This window comes from Psittacula echo (assembly GCF_963264785.1).
Source record: "Psittacula echo genome assembly, contig: SCAFFOLD_150, whole genome shotgun sequence".
Lineage (NCBI taxonomy): Eukaryota > Metazoa > Chordata > Aves > Psittaciformes > Psittacidae > Psittacula > Psittacula echo.
In genome coordinates this window covers 27999-55400 of record NW_027664205.1, presented here as the reverse complement: position 1 = coordinate 55400, position 27402 = coordinate 27999, and the positions used below count along the sequence as shown (strand labels likewise).

Here is a 27402-nt window from a genome sequence, read left to right as displayed (position 1 = left end):
GCCCTGCTGGTGTTCGTGGCGCTCTCCCTGTGCCGGGACGAGGTTCGCTGGCTCCTGCTGCACTGCGAGCCCGGGGCCCGGCACAAGGCCCCCGAGGAGCTGCCCGGAGAGGTAGGGCCGGGACCGGGCCCGGGACCGGGCCCCCCCCGAGAGCGCCCCCGTGGCCGCGGACAGGGCTCTGAGCGGTGCCACTGCGCTCGCAGCCACCTCGCGAGCTCCTGTTCCTGCTGCAGCGGCTGCGGGCGCTGGTGCGGGGCCACGCGGGGCTCCTGCGGCGCTACCACAGGCGGTACCTGGCGCGCTTCGATGCGCTCCTGCTCAGCGACATCATCCAGGCAGGGCCCCTGCCCTGAGCCACAGCCCCATCCCATCCCCATCCCATCCCCATCCCATCCCCATCCCATCCCCATCCCCATCCCATCCCCATCCCATCCCCATCCCCATCCATCCCCATCCCCATCCCATCCCCATCCCATCCCCATCCCATCCCCATCCCCATCCCCATCCCCATCCCATCCCCATCCCCATCCCATCCCCATCCCATCCCATCCCCATCCCCATCCCATCCCATCCCCATCCCCATCCCCATCCCCATCCCCATCCCCATCCCATCCCCATCCCATCCCCATCCCATCCCCATCCCCATCCCATCCCCATCCCATCCCCATCCCATCCCCATCCATCCCCATCCCCATCCCCATCCCATCCCCATCCCATCCCCATCCCCATCCCCATCCCATCCCCATCGCTCATCCCGGCCGCCATTCCCGGCTCCGCAGAACCTCTCCGTGTGTCCCGAGGAGGAATCCGTCATCCTCTCGTCCTTCGTCAGCTCCCTCTCGGGCTCTCCCGCTTCAGGAGGGTATGGACCATCCCGTGCCCCCCCCGAGACCAATGCCCCCCCCGGCCCTGCCCGGGCCCTGATGTGGCCCCCCCCATCTCTCCTCCCAGCTGAGGACAAGGAGCCCTTGGATTTCACCCCGCTCCGCCTGGACTGGTTCCGGCTCCAGGTGCTGGCCCTGGCCCTCTCCTTGGCCCTGTCCCCATCCCCATCCCCATCCTTGGTCCCATTCCTGTCCTCATCCCCTTCCTCTCTCCCCATCCCTTTCCCTCTCCTTGGCCCTGTCCCAGTCCCAGTCTCCATCCTTGCTCCCATCCCTGTCCCCATCCCAGACTGCATCCTTGCTCCCATTCAGGTGCCAATCTCCTTCCCTTCCACTGTCCCCATCCCCATCTCTGTCCCTGTCATCCCCTTCCTTATTCCCCATTCCTTTCCCTCTCCTTGTCCCTGTCCCTGCCCCCACCCCAAACTCCATCCCTGTCCCCATCCCAATCACCATCCTTGTCCCATCCCCATCCCATCCTTGTCCCATCCCCATCCCCATCCTTGTCCCATCCCTGTCCCCATTCCCATCCCCATCCTAATCCCCATCCTTGTCCCATCCTTGTCCCCATCCCCATCCCCATCCTTGTCCATCCCTGTCCCCATCCCCATCCCCATCCTAATCCCCATCCTTGTCCCATCCTTGTCCCATCCTTGTCCCATCCCCATCCCCATCCCATCCCCATCCCCATCCCATCCCCATCCCATCCCATCCCCATCCTAATCCCCATCCTTGTCCAATCCTTGTCCATCCGATCCCCATCCCATCCCCATCCCCATCCTTGTCCCATCCTTGTCCCATCCCCATCCCCATCCCATCCCCATCCCCATCCCCATCCCCATCCCATCCCCATCCCCATCCCCATCCCATCCCCATCCCCATCCCCATCCCATTCCCCATCCCCATCCCCATCCCCATCCCATCCCCATCCCCATCCCCATCCCCATCCCATCCCATCCATCCCCATCCCATCCCCATCCCATCCCCATCCCCATCCCATCCCCATCCCATCCCATCCCATCCCCATCCCATCCCATCCCCATCCCATCCCCATCCCATCCCATCCCATCCCATCCCATCCCCATCCCATCCCCATCCCCATCCCATCCCATCCCCGATCCCCAGTCCCCATCCCATCCCATCCCCATCCCCATCCCATCCCCATCCCATCCCCATCCCATCCCCATCCCATCCCCATCCCATCCCATCCCATCCCCATCCCCATCCCCATCCCCATCCCCATCCCCATCCCATCCCCATCCCATCCCCATCCCATCCCCATCCCCATCCCCATCCCATCCCCATCCCCATCCCATCCCCATCCCATCCCCATCCCCATCCCATCCCCATCCCCATCCCATCCCCATCCCCATCCCATCCCCCATCCCCATCCCCATCCCATCCCCATCCCATCCCCATCCCCATCCCCATCCCCATCCCATCCCCATCCCCATCCCATCCCCATCCCCATCCCCATCCCATCCCATCCCCATCCCATCCCCATCCCCATCCCATCCCATCCCCCATCCCCATCCCCATCCCCATCCCATCCCCATCCCATCCCATCCCCATCCCATCCCCATCTCCATCCCCATCCCATCCCCATTCCCATCCCCATCCCATCCCCATCCCATCCCATCCCCATCCCCATCCCCCATCCCCATCCCCATCCCATCCCATCCCCATCCCATCCCCATCCCCATCCCCATCCCCATCCCATCCCCATCCCCATCCCCATCCCATCCCCATCCCCATCCCATCCCCATCCCCATCCCCATCCCCATCCCATCCCCATCCCCATCCCCATCCCCATCCCATCCCCATCCCCATCCCATCCCCATCCCCATCCCCATCCCCATCCCCCATCCCATCCCCATCCCCATCCCCATCCCCATCCCCATCCCCATCCCATCCCCATCCCCATCCCCATCCCCATCCCCATCCCCATCCCCATCCCATCCCCATCCCATCCCATCCCCCATCCCCATCCCCATCCCCATCCATCCCCATCCCATCCCCATCCCCATCCCCATCCCCATCCCATCCCCATCCCCATCCCCATCCCCATCCCATCCCCATCCCCATCCCATCCCCATCCCCATCCCCATCCCATCCCCATCCCATCCCCATCCCCATCCCATCCCCATCCCCATCCCCATCCCCATCCCCATCCCCATCCCCATCCCCATCCCCATCCCCATCCCCATCCCCATCCCATCCCCATCCCATCCCATCCCCATCCCATCCCATCCCCATCCCATCCATCCCATCCCATCCCATCCCCATCCCATGTCCCCCTTTGTCCCCCCAGGCCTACACGAGCGTGGCCAGGGCCGCGCTGCCGCTGGCCTCGCACCCGGCCGTGGCTCGGGCCATGAACCTCATCGTGTTCCACACCAAGCTCCTGGACTCGCTCGAGGGGCTCCTGGACGAGGGTCTCCCGACCTCTCCGAGCTCTGGTGAGCCCCAGCCCCCCAGAGCGGGGGGGCCCCACCGCATCCGGACCCACGGACATGGGGGAGCACGGGGCGCAGGGGAGACACATCCCATCCTTGCCCCCATCCCTGCCCCCATCCCTGCCCCCATCTCCTGCCCCCATCCCTGCCCCCATCCCTGCCCCATCCCAGCCCCATCCCCTGCCCCCATCCTGCCCCATCCCTGCCCATCCCTGCCCCATCCCTGCCCCATCCCTGCCCCATCCCTGCCCCCATCCCTGCCCCCATCCCTGCCCCCATCCCTGCCCCCATCCTGCCCCCATCCTGCCCCCATCCCTGCCCCCATCCCTCCCCCATCCCTGCCCCATCCCTGCCCCCATCCCTGCCCCATCCCTGCCCCCATCCCTGCCCCATCCCTGCCCCATCCCTGCCCCATCCCTGCCCCATCCCTGCCCCCATCCTGCCCCATCCCTGCCCCATCCCTGCCCCCATCCCTGCCCATCCCTGCCCCATCCCTGCCCCCATCCCTGCCCCCATCCCTGCCCCCATCCCTGCCCCCATCCCTGCCCCATCCCTGCCCCCATCCCTGCCCCCATCCCTGCCCCATCCCTGCCCCCATCCCTGCCCCATCCCAACCCCATCCCTGCCCCCCTGCAGCTTCTTCCCTCGCCCCACGGAGCGCATGTTCCTGCTGAGCCTGGAGGAGCCCTCTCTGCTCCGCTACAGCCTCGCCTTCCCCCTGCTCTGCAGCCACTTCTCGCGCTGCCCCCACCCCATGTGCCCCGAAGAGGTGGGTCCTGCCCATGGGCACGCTCCGGGGGGGGGCCCCCATGGCCACCCCTCGCCCTGGACCCCCCTTTGTCCCCTTGCAGTACCCGCCGCTGGAGGCCGCGGCGCTGGCCTCGTGCCGGCGCTTCCTGGAGGAGCTGGCTCGCCAGGCCAGCGCCTGCCTCCTGGACGCTTGCGCGGCGCAGCACCAGCTCAGCGAGCAGGTGAGGGCCTCCATGGCCTGCAAGGGGGCCTCCGGCGCTTGAGGTCTCCGTCGCCTTCGGGGCCGTGGCGTCGGGGCCCCGCGGGAGGGGTTGCGTCGGGCGGCGCCTCCAAGCTCCATGGGCAGGGACCCCTTCCGCCGGAGCCCCTGGCTCCAGCCTGGCCCTCGAGAGCCGGGGCAGCCCCAGCTTCTCCCTTCAGCCCCCTGCCCACCAGGCAGGAGCCTCGGGTGCCTTCGGGTTCCCCATGGCCTTTTGGGGGCCCTGCAGCCTCTTGGAGCCCTGTGGTCTCCCTGAGCTCCATTGGGAGAGCGATGGCTCCCCCCCCGCCTCTGCTCCTGGAGGTGCTGCCCGGCTCGGAGCCCTGACCCGCGTCCCTCAGCTGCTGCCCAAGCACTGCGCCTCCAGCATCAGCAAGGCCCGGGGCAAGAAGAGCCCCCAAGCAAGCAGCCAAGAAAGGGGAAGCCGAGAGGGAGAAACCAGGGGCTGAGAGCCAGAGGAAGGACAGACCTTGAGCACCAAGTGAGGGCCAGCGGGGAGGGCAAGGGGATGGCGGGCACCGGGCACTGGGGATGGGGAGGGGATGGTGGGGATGGGGAGGGGATGGTGGGGATGGGGAGGGGATGGTGGGGATGGGGAGGGGATGGTGGGGATGGGGAGGGGATGGTGGGGATGGGGAGGGGATGGTGGGGATGGGGAGGGGATGGTGGGGATGGGGAGGGGATGGTGGGGATGGGGAGGGGATGGTGGGGATGGGGAGGGGATGGTGGGGATGGGGAGGGGATGGTGGGGATGGGGATGGGGATGGTGGGGATGGGGAGGGGATGGTGGGGATGGGGAGGGGATGGTGGGGATGGGGAGGGGATGGTGGGGATGGAGAGGGGATGGTGGGGATGGGGAGGGGATGGTGGGGATGGGGAGGGGATGGTGGGGATGGGGAGGGGATGGTGGGGATGGGGAGGGGATGGTGGGGATGGGGAGGGGATGGTGGGGATGGAGAGGGGATGGTGGGGATGGGGAGGGGATGGTGGGGATGGGGAGGGGATGGTGGGGATGGGGATGGGGATGGTGGGGATGGGGAGGGGATGGTGGGGATGGGGAGGGGATGGTGGGGATGGGGAGGGGATGGTGGGGATGGGGAGGGGGATGGTGGGGATGGAGAGGGGATGGTGGGGATGGGGAGGGGATGGGGGGAGGGGAGGGGATGGTGGGGATGGGGAGGGGATGGTGGGCCCCAGGCCCTGGGGATGACCACGCTGTGCCGTGGGGCCGTGGTGTGCCCAAGGGGCTGTCCCACGGGGCTGTGTGGGGCTGAGGGCTCCTGTCCCCCCCCCAGCATGGACAAACTGCACCAGACCCTGTCCGAGCTGGCCCTGAGCTTCAGCCACGCGCCCTCCTTCACCGTCTTCGGGCACACGGTGACACCGGGCGAGTACCTGGGCAGGCACCTGGAGACCCGGCTCAGCCGGTGGGGGACCGCGCCATGGCCATGGGGGACACCCAACAGCGGCCTTTGGGCATCCCCATCCCCATCCCATCCCATCCCCATCCCATCCCCATCCCCATCCCATCCCATCCCATCCCATCCCCATCCCCATCCCCATCCCCATCCCCATCCCCATCCCCATCCCCATCCCATCCCCATCCCATCCCCATCCCATCCCCATCCCCATCCCATCCCATCCCCATCCCATCCCCATCCCCATCCCATCCCCATCCCCATCCCATCCCCATCCCCATCCCCATCCCCATCCCCATCCCATCCCTCCCCATCCCCATCCCCATCCCCATCCCCATCCCCATCCCCATCCCCATCCCCATCCCCATCCCCATCCCCATCCCCATCCCATCCCATCCCCATCCCATCCCATCCCCATCCCATCCATCCCCATCCCATCACCATCCCATCCCCATCCCATCCCCATCCTTATCCCCATCCCCATCCCCCATCCCATCCCCATCCTTATCCCCATCCCCATCCCCATCCCCATCCCCCATCCCCATCCCCATCCCATCCCCATCCCCATCCCATCCCCATCCCCATCCCCATCCCCATCCCATCCCCATCCCCATCCCATCCCCATCCCCATCCCATCCTCATCCCATCCCATCCCCATCCATCCCATCCCCATCCCATCCCCATCCCCATCCCATCCCATCCATCCCCATCCCACCCCCATCCCACCCCCATCCCCATCCCCATCCCCATCCCCATCCCATCCCCATCCCACCCCCATCCCCATCCCCATCCCCATCCCCATCCCCATCCCATCCCCATCCCCATCCCCATCCCCATCATCCCATCCCCATCCCCATCCCATCCCATCCCCATCCCCATCCCCATCCCGATCCCATCCCCATCCCCTCCCCATCCCCATCCCCTCCCCATCCCCATCCCCTCCCCATCCCCATCCCCATCCCATCCCATCCCCATCCCCATCCCATCCCATCCCCATCCCATCCCCATCCCATCCCCATCCCATCCCCATCCCATCCCCATCCCCATCCCCATCCCATCCCCATCCCCATCCCCATCCCATCCCCATCCCGATCCTATCCCCATCCCCATCCCCATCCCATCCCATCCCCATCCCCATCCCCATCCCATCCCCATCCCCATCCCCATCCCATCCCCATCCCATCCCCATCCCCATCCCATCCCCATCCCCATCCCCATCCCCATCCCATCCCCATCCCCATCCCATCCCCATCCCCATCCCATCCCCATCCCATCCCCATCCCATCCCCATCCCCATCCCATCCCCATCCCCATCCCCATCCCATCCCCATCCCCATCCCATCCCCATCCCATCCCCATCCCATCCCCATCCATGTCCCCACAGGGCCATCGTGGCCATGGCAGGCTACAACCAGGCCACGCAGGAGGTGGCTCGGCCCTCGGAGGTGCTGGTGGGGCTCAGCTCCTACGTGGCCTCCATCCAGTCCTTGGGCCGGTTCCTGGGCTTGGACCCGGGGCGCATCATCCGCAGCGTCCTCCTGCAGCAGACGCAGCCCCGCGATGGGGCCGGGGAGCCCACGCTCACCACCATCTACACCAACTGGTGGGTCCTGCCCCATGGCGTGCCCTGGGGGGCACGGGGGGGCCCGGTGCCCGCGTCCATGGGCGCATGGAGGGGTTCAACCAGGCAAAGAGCCGCGTTCTGCATTGCCTTGGAGCCCACCCCTTCCATTGGAGCAGCTTGCTCCAAAGCCCTGTGTCCAACCTGCCCCAGGGAGGGGGCACCAGAGCCCTAGGGAGAGCTCCAGGCTTGGGGACGCTGCGCATGGGAAAGGAGCGGGATTGATGGAGCTCAGCAGGAGCTCGTGGCCAAGGGCAGGGATCGTGCCCCTCGGGTCCTGAGCTCGGCGCTGAGCCCCTCACTGCAACAGAGACCTTGAGGGGCTGGAGCCGGAGCAGGGCAATGGGGCTGGAGCGGGGCCTGCAGCACAAGAGATGGGGCCTGGGGGGAGCGGAGGGGGAAGAGCGGGCTCAGGGGGGACCTCACGGCTCCCTGACGGGGCGATGGAGCCAGGCTCTGCTCTGCTCCGAGGGATGGGGAAGAGGAACCGGCCTCAGGCTGCACCAGGGCAGGTTCAGGCGGAGCTGAGGAGCAATCCCTGCCCACCCCCGCCATCCCCTGCCCATCCCCAATGTTTGATGCCACCATCCCCTGCCCATCCCCAATGTTTGATGCCCACCATCCCCTCTCCATCCCCAGTGTTTGATGCCCACCATCCCCTCTCCATCCCCAGTGTTTGATGCCCACCATCCCCTGCCCATCCCCAATGTTTGATGCCCACCATCCCCTCTCCATCCCCAGTGTTTGATGCCCACCATCCCCTGCCCATCCCCAATGTTTGATGCCACCATCCCCTGCCCATCCCCAATGATTGATGCCCACCATCCCCTCTCCATCTCCAATGTTTGATGCCCACCATCCCCTGCCCATCCCCAATGTTTGATGCCACCATCCCCTGCCCATCCCCAATGATTGATGCCCACCATCCCCTCTCCATCCCCAATGTTTGATGCCACCATCCCCTGCCCATCCCCAATGTTTGATGCCCACCATCCCCTGCCCATCCCCAATGTTTGATGCCCACCATCCCCTCTCCATCCCCAATGTTTGATGCCACCATCCCCTCTCCATCCCCAATGTTTGATGCCCACCATCCCCTCTCCATCCCCAATGTTTGATGCCCACCATCCCCTCTCCATCCCCAATGTTTGATGCCCACCATCCCCTCTCCATCCCCAATGTTTGATGCCCACCATCCCCTCTCCATCCCCAATGTTTGATCCCCACCATCCCCTCTCCATCCCCAATGTTTGATGCCACCATCCCCTCTCCATCCCCAGTGTTTGATGCCCACCATCCCCTCTCCATCCCCAATGTTTGATGCCCACCATCCCCTCTCCATCCCCAATGTTTGACGCCCACCATCCCCTCTCCATCCCCAATGTTTGATGCCACCATCCCCTCTCCATCCCCAGTGTTTGATGCCCACCATCCCCTCTCCATCCCCAGTGTTTGATGCCCACCATCCCCTCTCCATCCCCAATGTTTGATGCCCACCATCCCCTCTCCATCCCCAATGTTTGATGCCCACCATCCCCTCTCCATCCCCAATGTTTGATGCCCACCATCCCCTCTCCATCCCCAATGTTTGATGCCCACCATCCCCTCTCCATCCCCAATGTTTGATGCCCACCATCCCCTCTCCATCCCCAATGTTTGATGCCCACCATCCCCTCTCCATCCCCAGTGTTTGATGCCCACCATCCCCTCTCCATCCCCAGTGTTTGATGCCCACCATCCCCTCTCCATCCCCAGTGTTTGATGCCCACCATCCCCTCTCCATCCCCAATGTTTGATGCCCACCATCCCCTGCCCATCCCCAATGTTTGATGCCCACCATCCCCTCTCCATCCCCAATGTTTGATGCCCACCATCCCCTCTCCATCCCCAATGTTTGATGCCACCATCCCCTGCCCATCCCCAATGTTTGATCCCCACCATCCCCTCTCCATCCCCAATGTTTGATGCCACCATCCCCTCTCCATCCCCAATGTTTGATGCCACCATCCCCTCTCCATCCCCAATGTTTGATGCCCACCATCCCCTGCCCATCCCCAATGTTTGATGCCCACCATCCCCTCTCCATCCCCAATGTTTGATGCCCACCATCCCCTCTCCATCCCCAGTGTTTGATGCCCACCATCCCCTGCCCATCCCCAATGTTTGATGCCCACCATCCCCTCTCCATCCCCAATGTTTGATGCCCACCATCCCCTCTCCATCCCCTCTCCATCCCCTTGGTGCTCACCCTCCTGTTCCCCCCCGTCAATCCCTGCCGCTCGCAGGTACCTGGAGGCTCTGCTGCGCCGCGCCAGCACCGGAGCCCTCGTCCTGGCGCCCTCCCTGCAGGCGTTCACGGCGGGGCCGCGCGAGGCAGAGCCCGGCTTCAGCGCCGCTGAGTTCTCGGATGTGAGCGGTGAGGATGTGTCCCCATCCACCCTTGTCCCCATCCACCCTTGTCCCCATCCACCCTTGTCCCCATCCACCCTTGTCCCCATCCTTGTCCCCATCCATCCTTATCCCCATCCTTGTCCCCATCCATCCTTATCCCCATCCTTGTCCCCATCCATCCTTATCCCCATCCTTATCCCCATCCTTGTCCCCATCCATCCTTATCCCCATCCTTGTCCCCATCCATCCTTATCCCCATCCTTGTCCCCATCCATCCTTATCCCCATCCTTGTCCCCATCCACCCTTGTCCCCATCCATCCTTATCCCCATCCTTGTCCCCATCCATCCTTATCCCCATCCTTGTCCCCATCCTTATCCCCATCCTTGTCCCCATCCATCCTTATCCCCATCCTTGTCCCCATCCATCCTTATCCCCATCCTTGTCCCCATCCATCCTTATCCCCATCCTTGTCCCCATCCATCCTTATCCCCATCCTTGTCCCCATCCATCCTTATCCCCATCCTTGTCCCCATCCATCCTTATCCCCATCCTTATCCCCATCCTTATCCCCATCCTTGTCCCCATCCTTGTCCCCATCCTTGTCCCCATCCATCCTTGTCCCCATCCTTGTCCCCATCCATCCTTGTCCCCATCCTTGTCCCCATCCATCCTTGTCCCCATCCTTGTCCCCATCCATCCTTATCTCCATCCATCCTTGTCCCCATCCTTGTCCCCATCCTTGTCCCCATCCTTGTCCCCATCCATCCTTGTCCCCATCCATCCTTATCCCCATCCTTGTCCCCATCCATCCTTGTCCCCATCCATCCTTGTCCTCATCCTTGTCTCCATCCTTATCCCCATCTGTCGTTATCCCCATCCATCCTTATCCCCATCCATCCTTCTCCCCATCCTTGTCCCCATCCATCCTTGTCCCCATCCTTGTCCCCATCCTTATCCCCATCCTTGTCTCCATCCTTGTCCCCATCCTTGTCCCCATCCATCCTTCTCCCCATCCTTGTCCCCATCCATCCTTATCCCCATCCTTGTCCCCATCCTTATCCCCATCCTTGTCCCCATCCATCCTTGTCCCCATCCTTGTCCCCATCCATCCTTATCCCCATCCTTGTCCCCATCCATCCTTGTCCCCATCCTTGTCCCCATCCATCCTTGTCCCCATCCTTGTCCCCATCCATCCTTGTCCCCATCCTTGTCCCCATCCATCCTTGTCCCCATCCTTGTCCCCATCCATCCTTGTCCCCATCCTTGTCCCCATCCATCCTTATCCCCATCCTTGTCCCCATCCATCCTTATCCCCATCCTTGTCCCCATCCATCCTTATCCCCATCCTTGTCCCCATCCATCCTTATCCCCATCCTTGTCCCCATCCATCCTTGTCCCCATCCTTGTCCCCAACCACCCTTGTCCCATCCCATCCCTGCAGAGATGCGGGCGCTGGCCGAGCTCCTGGGGCCCTATGGGATGCAGTTCCTGAGTGACAACCTCCTGTGGCACGTGGGCTCCCAGGTCACCGAGCTCAAGGTGGGGCCGGGCCCTGCCCCCGGGGCTGGGGCTGGTACCCAGGGGGCGATGGGGGGGGCTCAGGGTGCGATGGGGGGGGCTGAGGGGGCGATGGGGGGGGGCTCAGGGTGCGATGGGGCCGTGCCCAGGGTGCGATGGGGAGGGCTCAGGGTGCGATGGGGGGGGCTCAGGGTGCGATGGGGGGGGCTCAGGGTGTGATGGGGGGGGCTCAGGGTGCGATGGGGCCATGCCCAGGGTGCGATGGGGAGGGCTCAGGGTGCGATGGGGCCGTGCCCAGGGGGCGATGGGGCCGTGCCGGTGCCAGCGGCCCCGTGTGCCCCACAGAAGCTGGTCTCGGAGAACATGGATGCGCTGGTGCAGCTCCGCTGCAGCTTCCACAGGCCAGAGGAGATGGGGGCTCTGCTGCCGCGGCTGACGTGTGAGGCACGGGGGCACGGGGGCGGGCACGGGCCTGTGCATGCGTGTGCATGCGTGTGCATGGGTGTGCATACGTGTACATAGGTGTGCATATGTGTACACACGTGTACATACATGTGCATAAGTGTGCATGTGTGATACGTGTATGTGCATGTATGTACATATATGCACATACATGTACATATATGTGCATAAGTGTACATGCGTGTGCATACATGTACATATGTGTGCATACGTGTACATACATATACATACGTGTGCATACATGTACATATGTGTGCATACATATACATACGTGTGCATACATGTACATACGTGTGCATGTGTGTACATACGTGTGCATGCATGTACATACGTGCGCATGCATGTACATACGTGTGCATACATGTACACATGTGTGCATACATGTGCATGAGTGTGCATACGTGTACATACGCGTACACACATGTACATACGTGCACATACGTGTACATACGTGCACATACGTGTACACACGTGTACATACATGTGCATGAGTGTGCATACGTGTACATACATGCACACACATGTACATACGTGCACATACATGTACACACGTGCACATACATGTGCATGAGTGTGCATACGTGTACATACGTGCACACACATGTACATACGTGCACATACGTGCACATACATGTACACACGAGTACATACTTGTACATGCATGTGCACACGCGTGTCCCGCAGCGGCCGAGAACGTCCTCAAGCGCATGACCATCATCGGCGAGATCCTGAGCTTCCGCGCCTTGGCCCAGCAGGGCCTGCGGGAGGTGGGTGCCCCCCAGCCAGGGGATCCCCACCCCATGGGACCTCCAACCCATGGGACCCCCAACCATGGGACCCCCAACCCATGGGACCCCCAACCCATGGGACCTCCAACCATGGGACCCCCAACCCATGGGACCTCCAACCCATGGGACCCCCAACCATGGGACCCCCAACCCATGGGACCCCCAACCATGGGACCTCCAACCCATGGGACCCCCAACCCATGGGACCCCCAACCCATGGGACCTCCAACCATGGGACCCCCAACCCATGGGACCCCCAACCCATGGGACCCCCAACCATGGGACCCCCAACCCATGGGACCTCCAACCCATGGGACCCCCAACCATGGGACCCCCAACCCATGGGACCCCCAACCCATGGGACCCCCAACCATGGGACCCCCAACCATGGGACCTCCAACCATGGGACCCGCAACCCATGGGATCCCCAACCATGGGACCCCCAACCCATGGGACCCCCAACCATGGGACCCCCAACCCATGGGACCCCCAACCCATGGGACCTCCAACCATGGGACCCCCAACCCATGGGACCCCCAACCCATGGGACCCCCAACCCATGGGACCCCCAACCATGAGACCCCCAACCCATGGGACCCCCAACCCATGGGACCCCCAACCCATGGGACCTCCAACCCATGGGACCCCCAACCATGGGACCTCCAACCATGGGACCCCCAACCCATGGGACCCCCAACCCATGGGACCCCCAACCATGGGACCCCCAACCCATGGGACCTCCAACCATGGGACCTCCAACCATGGGACCCCCAACCCATGGGACCTCCAACCCATGGGACCCCCAACCCATGGGACCCCCAACCCATGGGACCTCCAACCATGGGACCCCCAACCCATGGGACCTCCAACCATGGGACCTCCAACCCATGGGATCCCCAACCATGGGACCCCCAACCCATGGGACCCCCAACCCATGGGACCCCCAACCATGGGACCCCCAACCCATGGGACCCCCAACCCATGAGACCCCCAACCATGGGACCCCCAACCCATGGGACCTCCAACCATGGGACCTCCAACCCATGGGATCCCCAACCATGGGACCCCCAACCCATGGGACCCCCAACCCATGGGACCCCCAACCCATGGGACCTCCAACCCATGGGAACCCAACCCATGGGACCCCCAACCCATGGGACCCCCAACCCATGGGACCTCCAACCATGGAACCCCCAACCCATGGGACCCCCAACCCATGGAACCCCCAACCCATGGGACCCCCAACCATGGGACCCCCAACCATGGGACCTCCAACCCATGGGACCCCCAACCCATTGGACCTCCAACTCATGGGACCCCCAACCCATGGAACCCCCAACCATGGGACCCCCAACCCATGGGACCTCCAACCCATGGGACCCCCAACCCATGTGACCCCCAACCATGGGACCCCCAACCATGGGACCCCCAACCCATGGGACCTCCAACCCATGGGACCCCCAACCCATGGGACCTCCAACCCATGGGACCCCCAACCCATGGGACCCCCAACCATGGGACCCCCAACCATGAGACCCCCAACCCATGGGACCCCCAACCCATGGGACCTCCAACCCATGGGACCCCCAACCATGGGACCCCTAACCCATGGGACCCCCAACCATGGGACCCCCAACCCATGGGACCCCCAACCCATGGGACCTCCAACCATGGGACCCCCAACCCATGGGACCCCCAACCCATGGGACCCCCAACCCATGGGACCTCCATCCATGGGACCTCCATCCATGGGACCTCCAACCCATGGGACCCCCAACCCATGGGACCTCCAACCCATGGGACCCCCAACCATGGGACCTCCAACCATGGGACCCCCAACCCATGGGACCTCCAACCCATGGGACCCCCAACCCATGGGACCCCCAACCATGGGACTTCCAACCCATGGGACCCCCAACCATGGGACCCCCAACCATGGGACCCCCAAGCCATTGGACCCCCAACCATGGGACCCCCAACCATGGGACCTCCAACCCATGGGACCCCCAACCATGGGACCCCCAACCCATGGGACCCCCAACCATGGGACCCCCAACCATGGGACCCCCAACCATGGGACCTCCAACCATGGGACCCCCAACCATGGGACCTCCAACCATGGGACCCCCAACCCATGGGACCCCCAACCATGGGACCCCCAAGCCATTGGACCCCCAAGCCATGGGACCCCCAACCATGGGACCCCCAACCCATGGGACCCCCAACCATGGGACCCCCAAGCCATTGGACCCCCAACCCATGGGACCCCCAACCCATGGGACCTCCAACCCATGGGACCTCCAACCCATGGGACCCCCAACCATGGGACCCCCAACCCATGGGACCCCCAACCCATGGGACCTCCAACCCATGGGACCCCCAACCATGGGACCCCCAACCATGGGACCCCCAACCCATGGGACCCCCAACCCATGGGACCTCCAACCATGGGACCCCCAACCATGGGACCCCCAACCCATGGGACCCCCAACCCATGGGACCCCAACCCATGGGACCCCCAACCCATGGGACCTCCAACCCATGGGACCCCCAACCATGGGACCCCCAACCATGGGACCCCCAACCATGGGACCTCCAACCCATGGGACCCCCAACCATGGGACCCCCAACCCATGGGACCTCCAACCCATGGGACCCCCAACCCATGGGACCCCCAACCCATGGGATCCCCAACCATGGGACCCCCAACCCATGGGACCCCCAACCATGGGACCCCCAACCCATTGGACCTCCAACCATGGGACCCCCAACCCATGGGATCCCCAACCATGGGACCCCCAACCCATGGGACCCCCAACCCATGGGGCCCCCAACCATGGGACCTCCAACCATGGGACCCCCAACCCATGGGACCCCCAACCATGGGACCCCCAACCATGGGACCTCCAACCCATGGGACCCCCAACCATGGGACCCCCAACCCATGGGACCCCCAACCATGGGACCCCCAACCATGGGACCCCCAACCATGGGACCTCCAACCCATGGGACCCCCAACCATGGGACCCCCAACCCATGGGACCCCCAACCATGGGACCTCCAACCCATGGGACCCCCAACCATGGGACCCCCAACCATGGGACCCCCAACCATGGGACCTCCAACCCATGGGACCCCCAACCATGGGACCCCCAACCATGGGACCTCCAACCCATGGGACCCCCAACCATGGGACCCCCAACCCATGGGACCCCCAACCCATGGGACCTCCAACCCATGGGACCTCCAACCCATGGGACCCCCAACCCATGGGACCTCCAACCATGGGACCCCCAACCCATGGGACCTCCAACCCATGGGACCCCCAACCCATGGGACCCCCAACCATGGGACCTCTAACCCATGGGATCCCCAACCATGGGATCCCCAACCCATGGGACCCCCAACCATGGGACCTCCAACCCATGGGACCCCCAACCATGGGACCCCCAACCATGGGACCCCCAACCCATGGGACCCCCAACCCATGGGACCCCCAACCATGGGACCTCCAACCCATGGGACCTCCAACCCATGGGACCCCCAACCATGGGACCCCCAACCCATGGGACCCCCAACCATGGGACCTCCAACCCATGGGACCTCCAACCCATGGGACCCCCAACCATGGGACCCCCAACCATGGGACCTCCAACCATGGGACCCCCAAGCCATTGGACACCCAACCATGGGACCCCCAACCATGGGACCCCCAACCATGGGACCTCCAACCCATGGGACCTCCAACCATGGGACCTCCAACCCATGGGACCCCCAACCCATGGGACCTCCAACCCATGGGACCTCCAACCATGGGACCTCCAACCCATGGGACCCCCAACCCATGGGACCCCCAACCCATGGGACCCCCAACCATGGGACCCCCAACCATGGGACCCCCAACCATGGGACCTCCAACCATGGGACCCCCAAGCCATTGGACACCCAACCATGGGACCCCCAACCATGGGACCTCTAACCCATGGGACCCCCAACCATGGGACCCCCAACCCATGGGACCCCCAACCATGGGACCCCCAACCATGGGACCCCCAACCATGGGACCTCCAACCATGGGACCCCCAAGCCATTGGACACCCAACCATGGGACCCCCAACCATGGGACCCCCAACCATGGGACCTCCAACCCATGGGACCTCCAACCATGGGACCTCCAACCCATGGGACCCCCAACCATGGGACCTCCAACCCATGGGACCTCCAACCCATGGGACCCCCAACCATGGGACCCCCAACCATGGGACCTCCAACCATGGGACCCCCAAGCCATGGGACCCCCAACCCATGGGACCCCCAACCCATGGGACCTCCAACCCATGGGACCTCCAACCATGGGACCTCCAACCCATGGGACCTCCAACCATGGGACCTCCAACCATGGGACCCCCAACCATGGGACCTCCAACCCATGGGACCTCCAACCATGGGACCTCCAACCATGGGACCCCCAACCATGGGACCCCCAACCCATGGGACCTCCAACCCATGGGACCTCCAACCATGGGACCCCCAAGCCATTGGACACCCAACCCATGGGACCCCCATCCCATGGGACCCCCAACCCATTGGACACCCAATGGATGGGACCTTCCACCACGGCAACACCACGCATGGACCCCGCACCCTGTGGAGCAGCCGCCCTCCCTCCGCAGGTCTTGTCCCGCCGCTGCCCCTTCCTGATGGGCCCCATCGAGTGTCTGACGGACGCTGTGAGCCCGGACACCGACATCCAGGTGGGACGGGGCCGCGATGCTGCCCCTGGTGCTGCCCTGCGGGTCCCCAGCCCTGACCCCCGTGTCCCCTGCGTCCCCTCAGGACACCCTGAGCATCTTCGAGCTGGCGTCGGCTGCAGGCATCCCATGCGAGGTGGACCCCGCGCTGGTCAAGGTCCTCGCTGGCAGCAAGACGGGTACTGCTGGGTACCATTGGGTACTGCTGGGTACCATTGGGTACTGCTGGGTACTGCTGGGTACTTCTGGGTACCGCTGGGTACTGCTGGGTACTGCTGGGTATCATTGGGTACCGCTGGGTACTGCTGGGTATCATTGGGTACTGCTGGGTACCGCTGGGTACTTCTGGGTACCGCTGGGTACTGCTGGGTATCATTGGGTACTGCTGGGTATCATTGGGTACTGCTGGGTACCGCTGGGTACTGCTGGGTACCATTGGGTACCGCTGGGTACCGCTAGGTACTGCTGGGTACCGCTGGGTACCGCTGGGTACTGCTGGGTATCGCTGGGTACTGCTGGGTATCATTGGGTACTGCTGGGTATCATTGGGTACTGCTGGGTACCGCTGGGTACTGCTGGGTATCATTGGGTACCGCTGGGTACCGCTGGGTATCATTGGGTACTGCTGGGTACCGCTGGGTACTGCTGGGTATCATTGGGTACCGCTGGGTACCGCTGGGTATCATTGGGTACCGCTGGGTACTGCTGGGTATCATTGGGTACTGCTGGGTACCGCTGGGTACTGCTGGGTACCGCTGGGTACCGCTGGGTATCATTGGGTACTGCTGGGTATCATTGGGTACTGCTGGGTACCGCTGGGTACCGCTGGGTACCGCTGGGTACCGCTGGGTATCATTGGGTACCGCTGGGTACTGCTGGGTACCGCTGGGTACTGCTGGGTATCGCTCGGTACCATTGGGCACCGCTGGGTACCGCTGGGTACTGCTGGGTATCATTGGGTACTGCTGGGTACCGCTGGGTACTGCTGGGTACCATTGGGTACTGCTGGGTACCGCTGGGTACTGCTGGGTACCGCTGGGTACCGCTGGGTATCATTGGGTACTGCTGGGTATCATTGGGTACCGCTGGGTATCATTGGGTACTGCTGGGTATCATTGGGTACCGCTGGGTACTGCTGGGTATCATTGGGTGCCGCTGGGTACTGCTGGGTATCATTGGGTACTGCTGGGTACCGCTGGGTACTGCTGGGTACCATTGGGTACTGCTGGGTACCGCTGGGTACTGCTGGGTACCGCTGGGTATCATTGGGTACTGCTGGGTATCATTGGGTACTGCTGGGTACTGCTGGGTACTGCTGGGTATCGCTCGATACCATTGGGCACCGCTGGGTACTGCTGGGTCCTGCTGGGTATCATTGGGCACCGCTGGGTACTGCTGGGTATCATTGGGTACTGCTGGGTATCATTGGGTACCGCTGGGTACTGCTGGGTACCGCTGGGTACTGCTGGGTATCATTGGGTACTGCTGGGTACCGCTGGGTACTGCTGGGTATCATTGGGTACTGCTGGGTACCGCTGGGTACTGCTGGGTATCATTGGGTACTGCTGGGTACCGCTGGGTACTGCTGGGTACCGCTGGGTACCATTGGGTATCATTGGGTACTGCTGGGTACCGCTGGGTACCGCTGGGTATCATTGGGTATCATTGGGTACTGCTGGGTACCGCTGGGTACTGCTGGGTATCATTGGGTACCGCTGGGTACTGCTGGGTATCATTGGGTACTGCTGGGTACCGCTGGGTACTGCTGGGTACCATTGGGTACTGCTGGGTACCGCTGGGTACTGCTGGGTACCATTGGGTACTGCTGGGTACCGCTGGGTACTGCTGGGTACCGCTGGGTATCATTGGGTACTGCTGGGTACTGCTGGGTACTGCTGGGTATCGCTCGATACCATTGGGCACCGCTGGGTACTGCTGGGTCCTGCTGGGTATCATTGGGTACCGCTGGGTACTGCTGGGTATCATTGGGTACTGCTGGGTACCGCTGGGTACTGCTGGGTACCGCTGGGTACCATTGGGTATCATTGGGTACTGCTGGGTACCGCTGGGTACTGCTGGGTATCATTGGGTACCGCTGGGTACTGCTGGGTATCATTGGGTACCGCTGGGTACTGCTGGGTATCATTGGGTACTGCTGGGTACCGCTGGGTACTGCTGGGTACCATTGGGTACTGCTGGGTACCGCTGGGTACTGCTGGGTATCATTGGGTACTGCTGGGTACCGCTGGGTACTGCTGGGTATCATTAGGTACTGCTGGGTACCGCTGGGTACTGCTGGGTATCATTGGGTACCGCTGGGTACTGCTGGGTATCATTGGGTACTGCTGGGTACCGCTGGGTACTGCTGGGTACCATTGGGTACTGCTGGGTACCGCTGGGTACTGCTGGGTACCGCTGGGTATCATTGGGTACTGCTGGGTATCATTGGGTACTGCTGGGTACTGCTGGGTACTGCTGGGTACTGCTGGGTATCGCTCGATACCATTGGGCACCGCTGGGTACTGCTGGGTCCTGCTGGGTATCATTGGGTACCGCTGGGTACTGCTGGGTATCATTGGGTACTGCTGGGTACCGCTGGGTACTGCTGGGTACCGCTGGGTACCATTGGGTATCATTGGGTACTGCTGGGTACCGCTGGGTACTGCTGGGTATCATTGGGTACCGCTGGGTACTGCTGGGTACCGCTGGGTACCGCTGGGTACTGCTGGGTATCATTGGGTACTGCTGGGTACCGCTGGGTACTGCTGGGTACCATTGGGTACTGCTGGGTACCGCTGGGTACTGCTGGGTATCATTGGGTACTGCTGGGTACCGCTGGGTACTGCTGGGTATCATTAGGTACTGCTGGGTACCGCTGGGTACTGCTGGGTATCATTGGGTACCGCTGGGTACTGCTGGGTATCATTGGGTACTGCTGGGTACCGCTGGGTACTGCTGGGTACCGCTGGGTACTGCTGGGTACCATTGGGTACTGCTGGGTACCGCTGGGTACTGCTGGGTACCGCTGGGTATCATTGGGTACTGCTGGGTATCATTGGGTACTGCTGGGTACCGCTGGGTACTGCTGGGTATCATTGGGTACTGCTGGGTACTGCTGGGTACTGCTGGGTACTGCTGGGTATCGCTCGATACCATTGGGCACCGCTGGGTACTGCTGGGTCCTGCTGGGTATCATTGGGTACCGCTGGGTACTGCTGGGTATCATTGGGTACTGCTGGGTACCGCTGGGTACTGCTGGGTATCATTGGGTACTGCTGGGTACCGCTGGGTACTGCTGGGTATCATTGGGTACTGCTGGGTACCGCTGGGTACTGCTGGGTCCTGCTGGGTATCATTGGGTACCGCTGGGTACTGCTGGGTATCATTGGGTACTGCTGGGTACCGCTGGGTACCATTGGGTATCATTGGGTACTGCTGGGTACCGCTGGGTACCGCTGGGTACCATTGGGTATCATTGGGTACTGCTGGGTACCGCTGGGTACTGCTGGGTACCGCTGGGTACCATTGGGTATCATTGGGTACTGCTGGGTACCGCTGGGTGCCGCTGGGGGGTGTTGGCGCCGCCCCCCCCGTGTCCCCAGGCAGTGCCCGCTGCCCCCGCAGAGGGCTCGTCCCCGGAGGAGCAATCCAAGGTCTCCTCCCTGCTCCTGCTCTTCGTGGCCGTGGCCCTGCCCCTCCTGGCCTCCGACCCCGCCTCCGCCTACAGCCCCGACCTCGATGGTGAGGGCAGAGCCCCCCGGGCCCCACTGCCGGCCCCCCCCTTGCACCTTGTGCCCCCCCCGGGCACCGGTGCCCTGGAGCTCCCCATGGCCCCGGCCTGGGCACGGTCACCGAGGCCCCAGCGCTCCCTGTCCCAACCTCCCATGTCCCAACCTCCCATGGTCCCAACCTCCCATGTCCCAACCTCCCATGATCCCAACCTCCCATGATCCCAACCTCCCATGTCCCAACCTCCCATGTCCCAACCTCCCATATCCCAACCTCCCATGATCCCAACCTCCCATGATCCCAACCTCCCATGTCCCAACCTCCCATGGTCCCAACCTCCCATGTCCCAACCTCCCATATCCCAACCTCCCATGATCCCAACCTCCCATGATCCCAACCTCCCATGTCCCAACCTCCCATGGTCCCAACCTCCCATGTCCCAACCTCCCATGTCCCAACCTCCCATGGTCCCAACCTCCCATATCCCAACCTCCCATGATCCCAACCTCCCATGATCCCAACCTCCCATGTCCCAACCTCCCATGATCCCAACCTCCCATGTCCCAACCTCCCATGTCCCAACCTCCCATATCCCAACCTCCCATGGTCCCAACCTCCCATGATCCCAACCTCCCATGTCCCAACCTCCCATGATCCCAACCTCCCATGTCCCAACCTCCCATGGTCCCAACCTCCCATATCCCAACCTCCCATATCCCAACCTCCCATGATCCCAACCTCCCATATCCCAACCTCCCATGATCCCAACCTCCCATGTCCCAACCTCCCATGGTCCCAACCTCCCATATCCCAACCTCCCATGGTCCCAACCTCCCATGGTCCCAACCTCCCATGTCCCAACCTCCCATATCCCAACCTCCCATATCCCAACCTCCCATATCCCAACCTCCCATGGTCCCAACCTCCCATATCCCAACCTCCCATGATCCCAACCTCCCATGGTCCCAATCTCCCATATCCCAACCTCCCATGGTCCCAACCTCCCATGGTCCCAACCTCCCATGGTCCCAACCTCCCATATCCCAACCTCCCATGGTCCCAACCTCCCATGTCCCAACCTCCCATGTCCCAACCTCCCATGATCCCAACCTCCCATATCCCAACCTCCCATGATCCCAACCTCCCATGGTCCCAACCTCCCATGGTCCCAACCTCCCATATCCCAACCTCCCATGTCCCAACCTCCCATGTCCCAACCTCCCATATCCCAACCTCCCATGGTCCCAACCTCCCATGCCCCAACCTCCCATATCCCAACCTCCCATGGTCCCAACCTCCCATGTCCCAACCTCCCATATCCCAACCTCCCATGATCCCAACCTCCCATGTCCCCATCCCCATCCCATGTCCCCCATCCCATATCCCCATCCCCATCCCCATCCCCATCCCATGTCCCCATCCCCATCCCATGTCCCCATCCCCATCCCATATCCCCATCCCCATCCCCATCCCATATCCCCATCCCCATCCCCATCCCATATCCCCATCCCCATCCCATGTCCCCATCCCCATCCCATGTCCCCCATCCCATATCCCCATCCCCATCCCCATCCCCATCCCATATCCCCATCCCCATCCCATGTCCCCATCCCCATCCCATGTCCCCATCCCCATCCCGTGTCCCCGCTCTCCGCAGGCTCCCCCAACAACCTGCACTGCCTGGCCAAGGCCATTGCCCAGCTCTCGGCCGCCCTCTTCACCCTCCACAACGAGAACATCGAGAGGCACCTCAAGGAGTTCCTGCTGGTGAGAGCACCCATGGGTGCTGCGGGGGGGGGCACCCATGGGTGCTACAAGGGGGGGGCACCCATTGGGTCCCTGTCACCTGGCACTGATGTGGGCCCATCCTTAGGTGGCCTCCAGCAGCCTCCTGCAGCTGGGGCAGGACATGGACAGGGTGCGGGTGCGGAACCGCGACTCCATCGTCCTGCTCCTGCAGCTGGTGGGTGCCAATGGGTGCCAATGGGTGTCAATGGGTGTCAATGGGTGTCAATGGGTGCCAATGGGTGTCAATGGGTGTCAATGGGTGCCAATGGGTGTCAATGGGTGCCAATGGGTGTCAATGGGTGTCAACGGGTGTTAATGGGTGTCAATGGGTGTCAATGGGTGCCAATGGGCGTCAACGGGTGTTAATGGGTGTCAATGGGGGTCAATGGGTGTCAACGGGTGTTAATGGGTGTTAATGGGTGTCAATGGGTATCAATGGGTGTTAATGGGTGTCAATGGGTGCCAATGGGCGTCAACGGGTGTTAATGGGTGTCAATGGGGGTCAATGGGTGTCAACGGGTGTCAACGGGTGTTAATGGGTGTCAATGGGTGTCAACGGGTGTCAATGGGTGTCAACGGGTGTTAATGGGTGTCAATGGGTGACAATGGGTATCAATGGGTGCCAATGGGTGTCAATGGGTGTCAATGGGTGTCAATGGGTGTCAACGGGTGTTAATGGGTGTCAATGGGTATCAATGGGTGTCAATGGGTGCCAATGGGTGTCAATGGGTGTCAACGGGTGTTAATGGGTGTCAATGGGTATCAATGGGTGTCAATGGGTGCCAATGGGTGTCAATGGGTGTCAACGGGTGTTAATGGGTGTCAATGGGTATCAATGGGTGTCAGTGGGTGTCAATGGGTGCCAATGGGTGTCAATGGGTGTCAACGGGTGTTAATGGGTGTCAATGGGTGTCAATGGGTATCAATGGGTGTCAATGGGTGACAATGGGTGTCAATGGGTATCAATGGGTGTCAATGGGTGACAATGGGTGTCAATGGGTGCCAATGGGTGTCAATGGGTGTCAACGGGTGTTAATGGGTATCAATGGGTGTCAACGGGTGTTAATGGGTGTCAACGGGTGCCAGTGGGTGTCAATGGGTGCCAGTGGGTGTCAATGGGAGTCAATGCTGCCAATGGGTGTCAGTGGGTGTCCACGGGTGTCAGTGGGTGTCAATGGGTGCCAATGGGTTCCAATGGGTGTCAGTGGGTGTCAATGGGTGCCAATGGGTGTCAATGGGTGTCAATGGGTGCCAGTGGGTGCCAATGGGTGCCAATGGGTGCCAATGGGTGTCAATGGGTGCCAATGGGTGCCAATCGGTGCCAATTTGTGTCAATGGGTGCCAGTGGGTGCCAATGGGTGCCAGTGGGTGCCAATGGGTGTCAATGGATGCCAGTGGGTATCAATGGGTGTCAATGGGTGCCAATGGGTGTCAATGGGTGCCAATTTGTGTCAATGGGTGCCAGTGGGTGCCAATGGGTGCCAGTGGGTGCCAATGGGTGTCAATGGGTGCCAATGGGTATCAGTGGGTGTCAATGGGTGCCAATGGGTGTCAATGGGTGCCAGTGGGTGTTGATGGGTGCCAATGGGTGTTGATGGTTGTCAGTGAGTGCTGATGGGTCCTAATGAGTGCTGATGGGTCCTAATGGGTGCTGATGGGTCCTGATGGGTGCCAATGGGTCCTGATGGGTGCCAGTGCGTCCTGATGGGTGCCAATGGGTGCTGATGGGTGCCAATGGGTGTCAATGGGTCCTAATGGGTGTCAGTGGGTGCTGATGGCTGGACTCCGGGTGCTGATGGGGCCTGCTGGGACCTGGGGCTGGGATTCCGGGAGCGCTGGGAAGCGATTCCAGCTCCAGCCTGGAGCATCCGGGACGCAGCCGTGGGAGTCCTGGCACGGGGAGGCTGAGGCCGGGGGGGCCCGGGGGGGGTCTCTGTGTCCCTGCCCCAGGTCGTGGCCGAGTCGCCCTTCCTGACGCTGGACATGCTGGAATCCTGCTTCCCGTACGTGCTGCTGCGCAACGCATACAGGGAGGTGCGCAGGGAGCCCCCGCGCTGAGCCCGGCCCGGAGCCGCGCGCCCAAACTGCACCCAAACTGCGCCCAAACTGCGCCCAAACTGCGCCCAAACTGCGCCCAAACTGCGCCCAAACTGCACCCAAACTGCACCCAACCCCCTGCAACTGCACCCAAACTGCACCCAAACTGCACCCAAACTGCACCCAACCCCCTGCAACTGCACCCAAACTGCACCCAAACTGCACCCAAACTGCACCCAACCCCCTGCAACTGCACCCTAACCCCTGCAACTGCACCCAACCCCCTGCAACTGCGCCCAACCCCCTGCAACTGCACCCAACCCCCACCCAAACTGCACCCAACCCCCTGCAACTGCACCCAACCCCCTGCAACTGCACCCAAACTGCACCCAAACTGCACCCAACCCCCTGCAACTGCACCCAACCCCCTGCAACTGCACCCAAACCCCTGCAACTGCACCCAACCCCCTGCAACTGCACCCAAACTGCACCCAAACTGCACCCAACCCCCTGCAACTGCACCCAAACCCCTGCAACTGCACCCAAACTGCACCCAAACTGCACCCTAACCCCTGCAACTGCACCCAAACCCCTGCAACTGCACCCAAACCCCTGCAACTGCACCCAAACTGCACCCAAACTGCACCCTAACCCCTGCAACTGCACCCAACCCCCTGCAACTGCACCCAAACTGCACCCAACCCCCTGCAACTGCACCCAACCCCCTGCAACTGCACCCAAACTGCAGCCAACCCCCTGCAACTGCACCCAACCCCCTGCAACTGCACCCAAACTGCACCCAAACTGCACCGAACCCCCTGCAACTGCACCCAAACTGCACCCAACCCCCTGCAACTGCACCCTAACCCCTGCAACTGCGCCCAAACTGCACCCAACCCCCTGCAACTGCACCCAAACTGCACCCAACCCCCTGCAACTGCACCCAAACCCCATCGAATGCCACCCAAATGCCTGCAACTGCACCCAAACTGCACCCAACCCCCGCTGACCTGCACCCAAACCCCATTAAACGTCACCCAAACCCCAACCAGCGCACCCCAAACCCCTCTCCAGTCTGTGTCCCCCGGGGGGGGAGCCGGGAATGCTGGGGGTGGGGGTCCGGATCCATGCATCCATCGGGAATTGCATCCCTTGGGATGCCCTGGGGGTGGCTTTGGGGGTCACATCCTGAAGGACCGGAGCCGATGCTGGGGTTCCCCAGCTCCTCGCAGCGACGATCCCGGCTCCGCGCCTCGGTTTCCCTTTGGCAGCCCGGGATGGGGCCATTCCCAGGCCTTTTCCCGCACCTTTCCCACCTCCTTTTCCCATCACCTCCGCGTTTCCCCCCTCCCGTCCAGCATCCCGGGCTTGGGATGAGCGGGGCCAAAGGGAAGCGGCCGTTGCCATTCCGCTCACGGCTGCTCCGGGATGAGTCACCGGAGCGCCGGGAATGGGGACGTGGCTGCCGCTGCCTTGACCCCCCCTTCCCCTTATCCCAACCTTTAATCCCAATCCCTCCTTTTATCGGGATCGGGGGGGGGGGGGTGGGGTGGGGGGGGCCGCATCCCATTGCAGCGGCTCCCAGCTCCGCGCGAAGGGGTTGGAATTCCAGCTGCGGAGCGGGTTCAACTCCCCCGCTTCCCCCCCCCCCCCCCCCCCCCTTTTCCCTTCCCCTTTTCCCGCTGCATTCCCAGAGGGAATGAACTCCCCCGAACGCCCGCCCCGGCCCCGCAATCACTGCTCCTCTCTATTATCCCGCTCATCAATCACGGCCCGAAGCGCTCAGGAGATGCCGCAGCCCCGCTTTGTCTCTCACGCGTGTCCCGGCCCACGCCGCCCACCGCGGGGTGCCCCCCCCCCCCCCCACTTTGTGTCCCTGCACCCCCCCCAAAACCCGGCTCTGACCCCCCCACAATGAAGTCTGGGGACCCCAAAGTGGTCCCCAATGGGATGCGAGGCTCGGATAGGGGACCCCAAGAGACAAATGGGGGGGGACCCCCACAGTCCAATGCAAAGCATCCCCCATCTGAGACCCTGCACCACCAAACCCGGCTCTGACCCCCCCAAAATGGAAGTCTGGGGACCCCAAAGTGGTCCCCAATGGGATGCGAGGCTCGGATAGGGGACCCCAAGAGACAAATGGGGGGGGACCCCCACACTCCAATGCAAAGCATCCCCCATCTGAGACCCTGCACCCCCAAACCCGGCTCTGACCCCCCCAAAATGGAAGTCTGGGGACCCCAAAGTGGTCCCCAATGGGATGCGAGGCTCGGATAGGGGACCCCAAGAGACAAATGGGGGGGGACCCCCACACTCCAATGCAAAGCATCCCCCATCTGAGACCCTGCACCCCCAAACCCGGCTCTGACCCCCCCACAATGACATTTGGGGACCCCAAAGTGGTCCCCAATGGGATGCGAGGCTCGGATAGGGGACCCCAAGAGCCAGTGGGGAGGGGGGGGTACCCCCAACAGCCCGATGCAAAGCATCCCCCATTTGAGTCCCTGCACCCCCAAACCCTGCTCTAATCCCCCCCCACAATGAAGTC

At 62.8% G+C, this 27402-nt stretch overlaps 1 protein-coding gene across 1 annotated transcript; it reads left to right on the top strand.

Annotated features, from left to right (window-relative positions):
• Positions 1–24888, top strand: LOC308232667 (nck-associated protein 1-like; the record flags this gene model as incomplete). The annotated part of the gene is given in 22 exon segments (XM_080639895.1): positions 1–111; positions 204–335; positions 780–1010; positions 3196–3318; positions 3321–3343; positions 3977–4109; positions 4192–4311; positions 4691–4744; positions 4746–4812; positions 4815–4830; positions 5645–5776; positions 7152–7370; positions 9674–9804; positions 11223–11320; positions 11645–11738; positions 12446–12528; positions 17223–17303; positions 17386–17479; positions 20925–21041; positions 22687–22796; positions 22903–22992; positions 24768–24888. Coding segments are annotated over 22 exon segments (2367 nt in total), but the record flags the coding sequence as incomplete, so codon positions are not given.
• Between the last annotated feature and the right edge of the window lie 2514 nt (positions 24889–27402).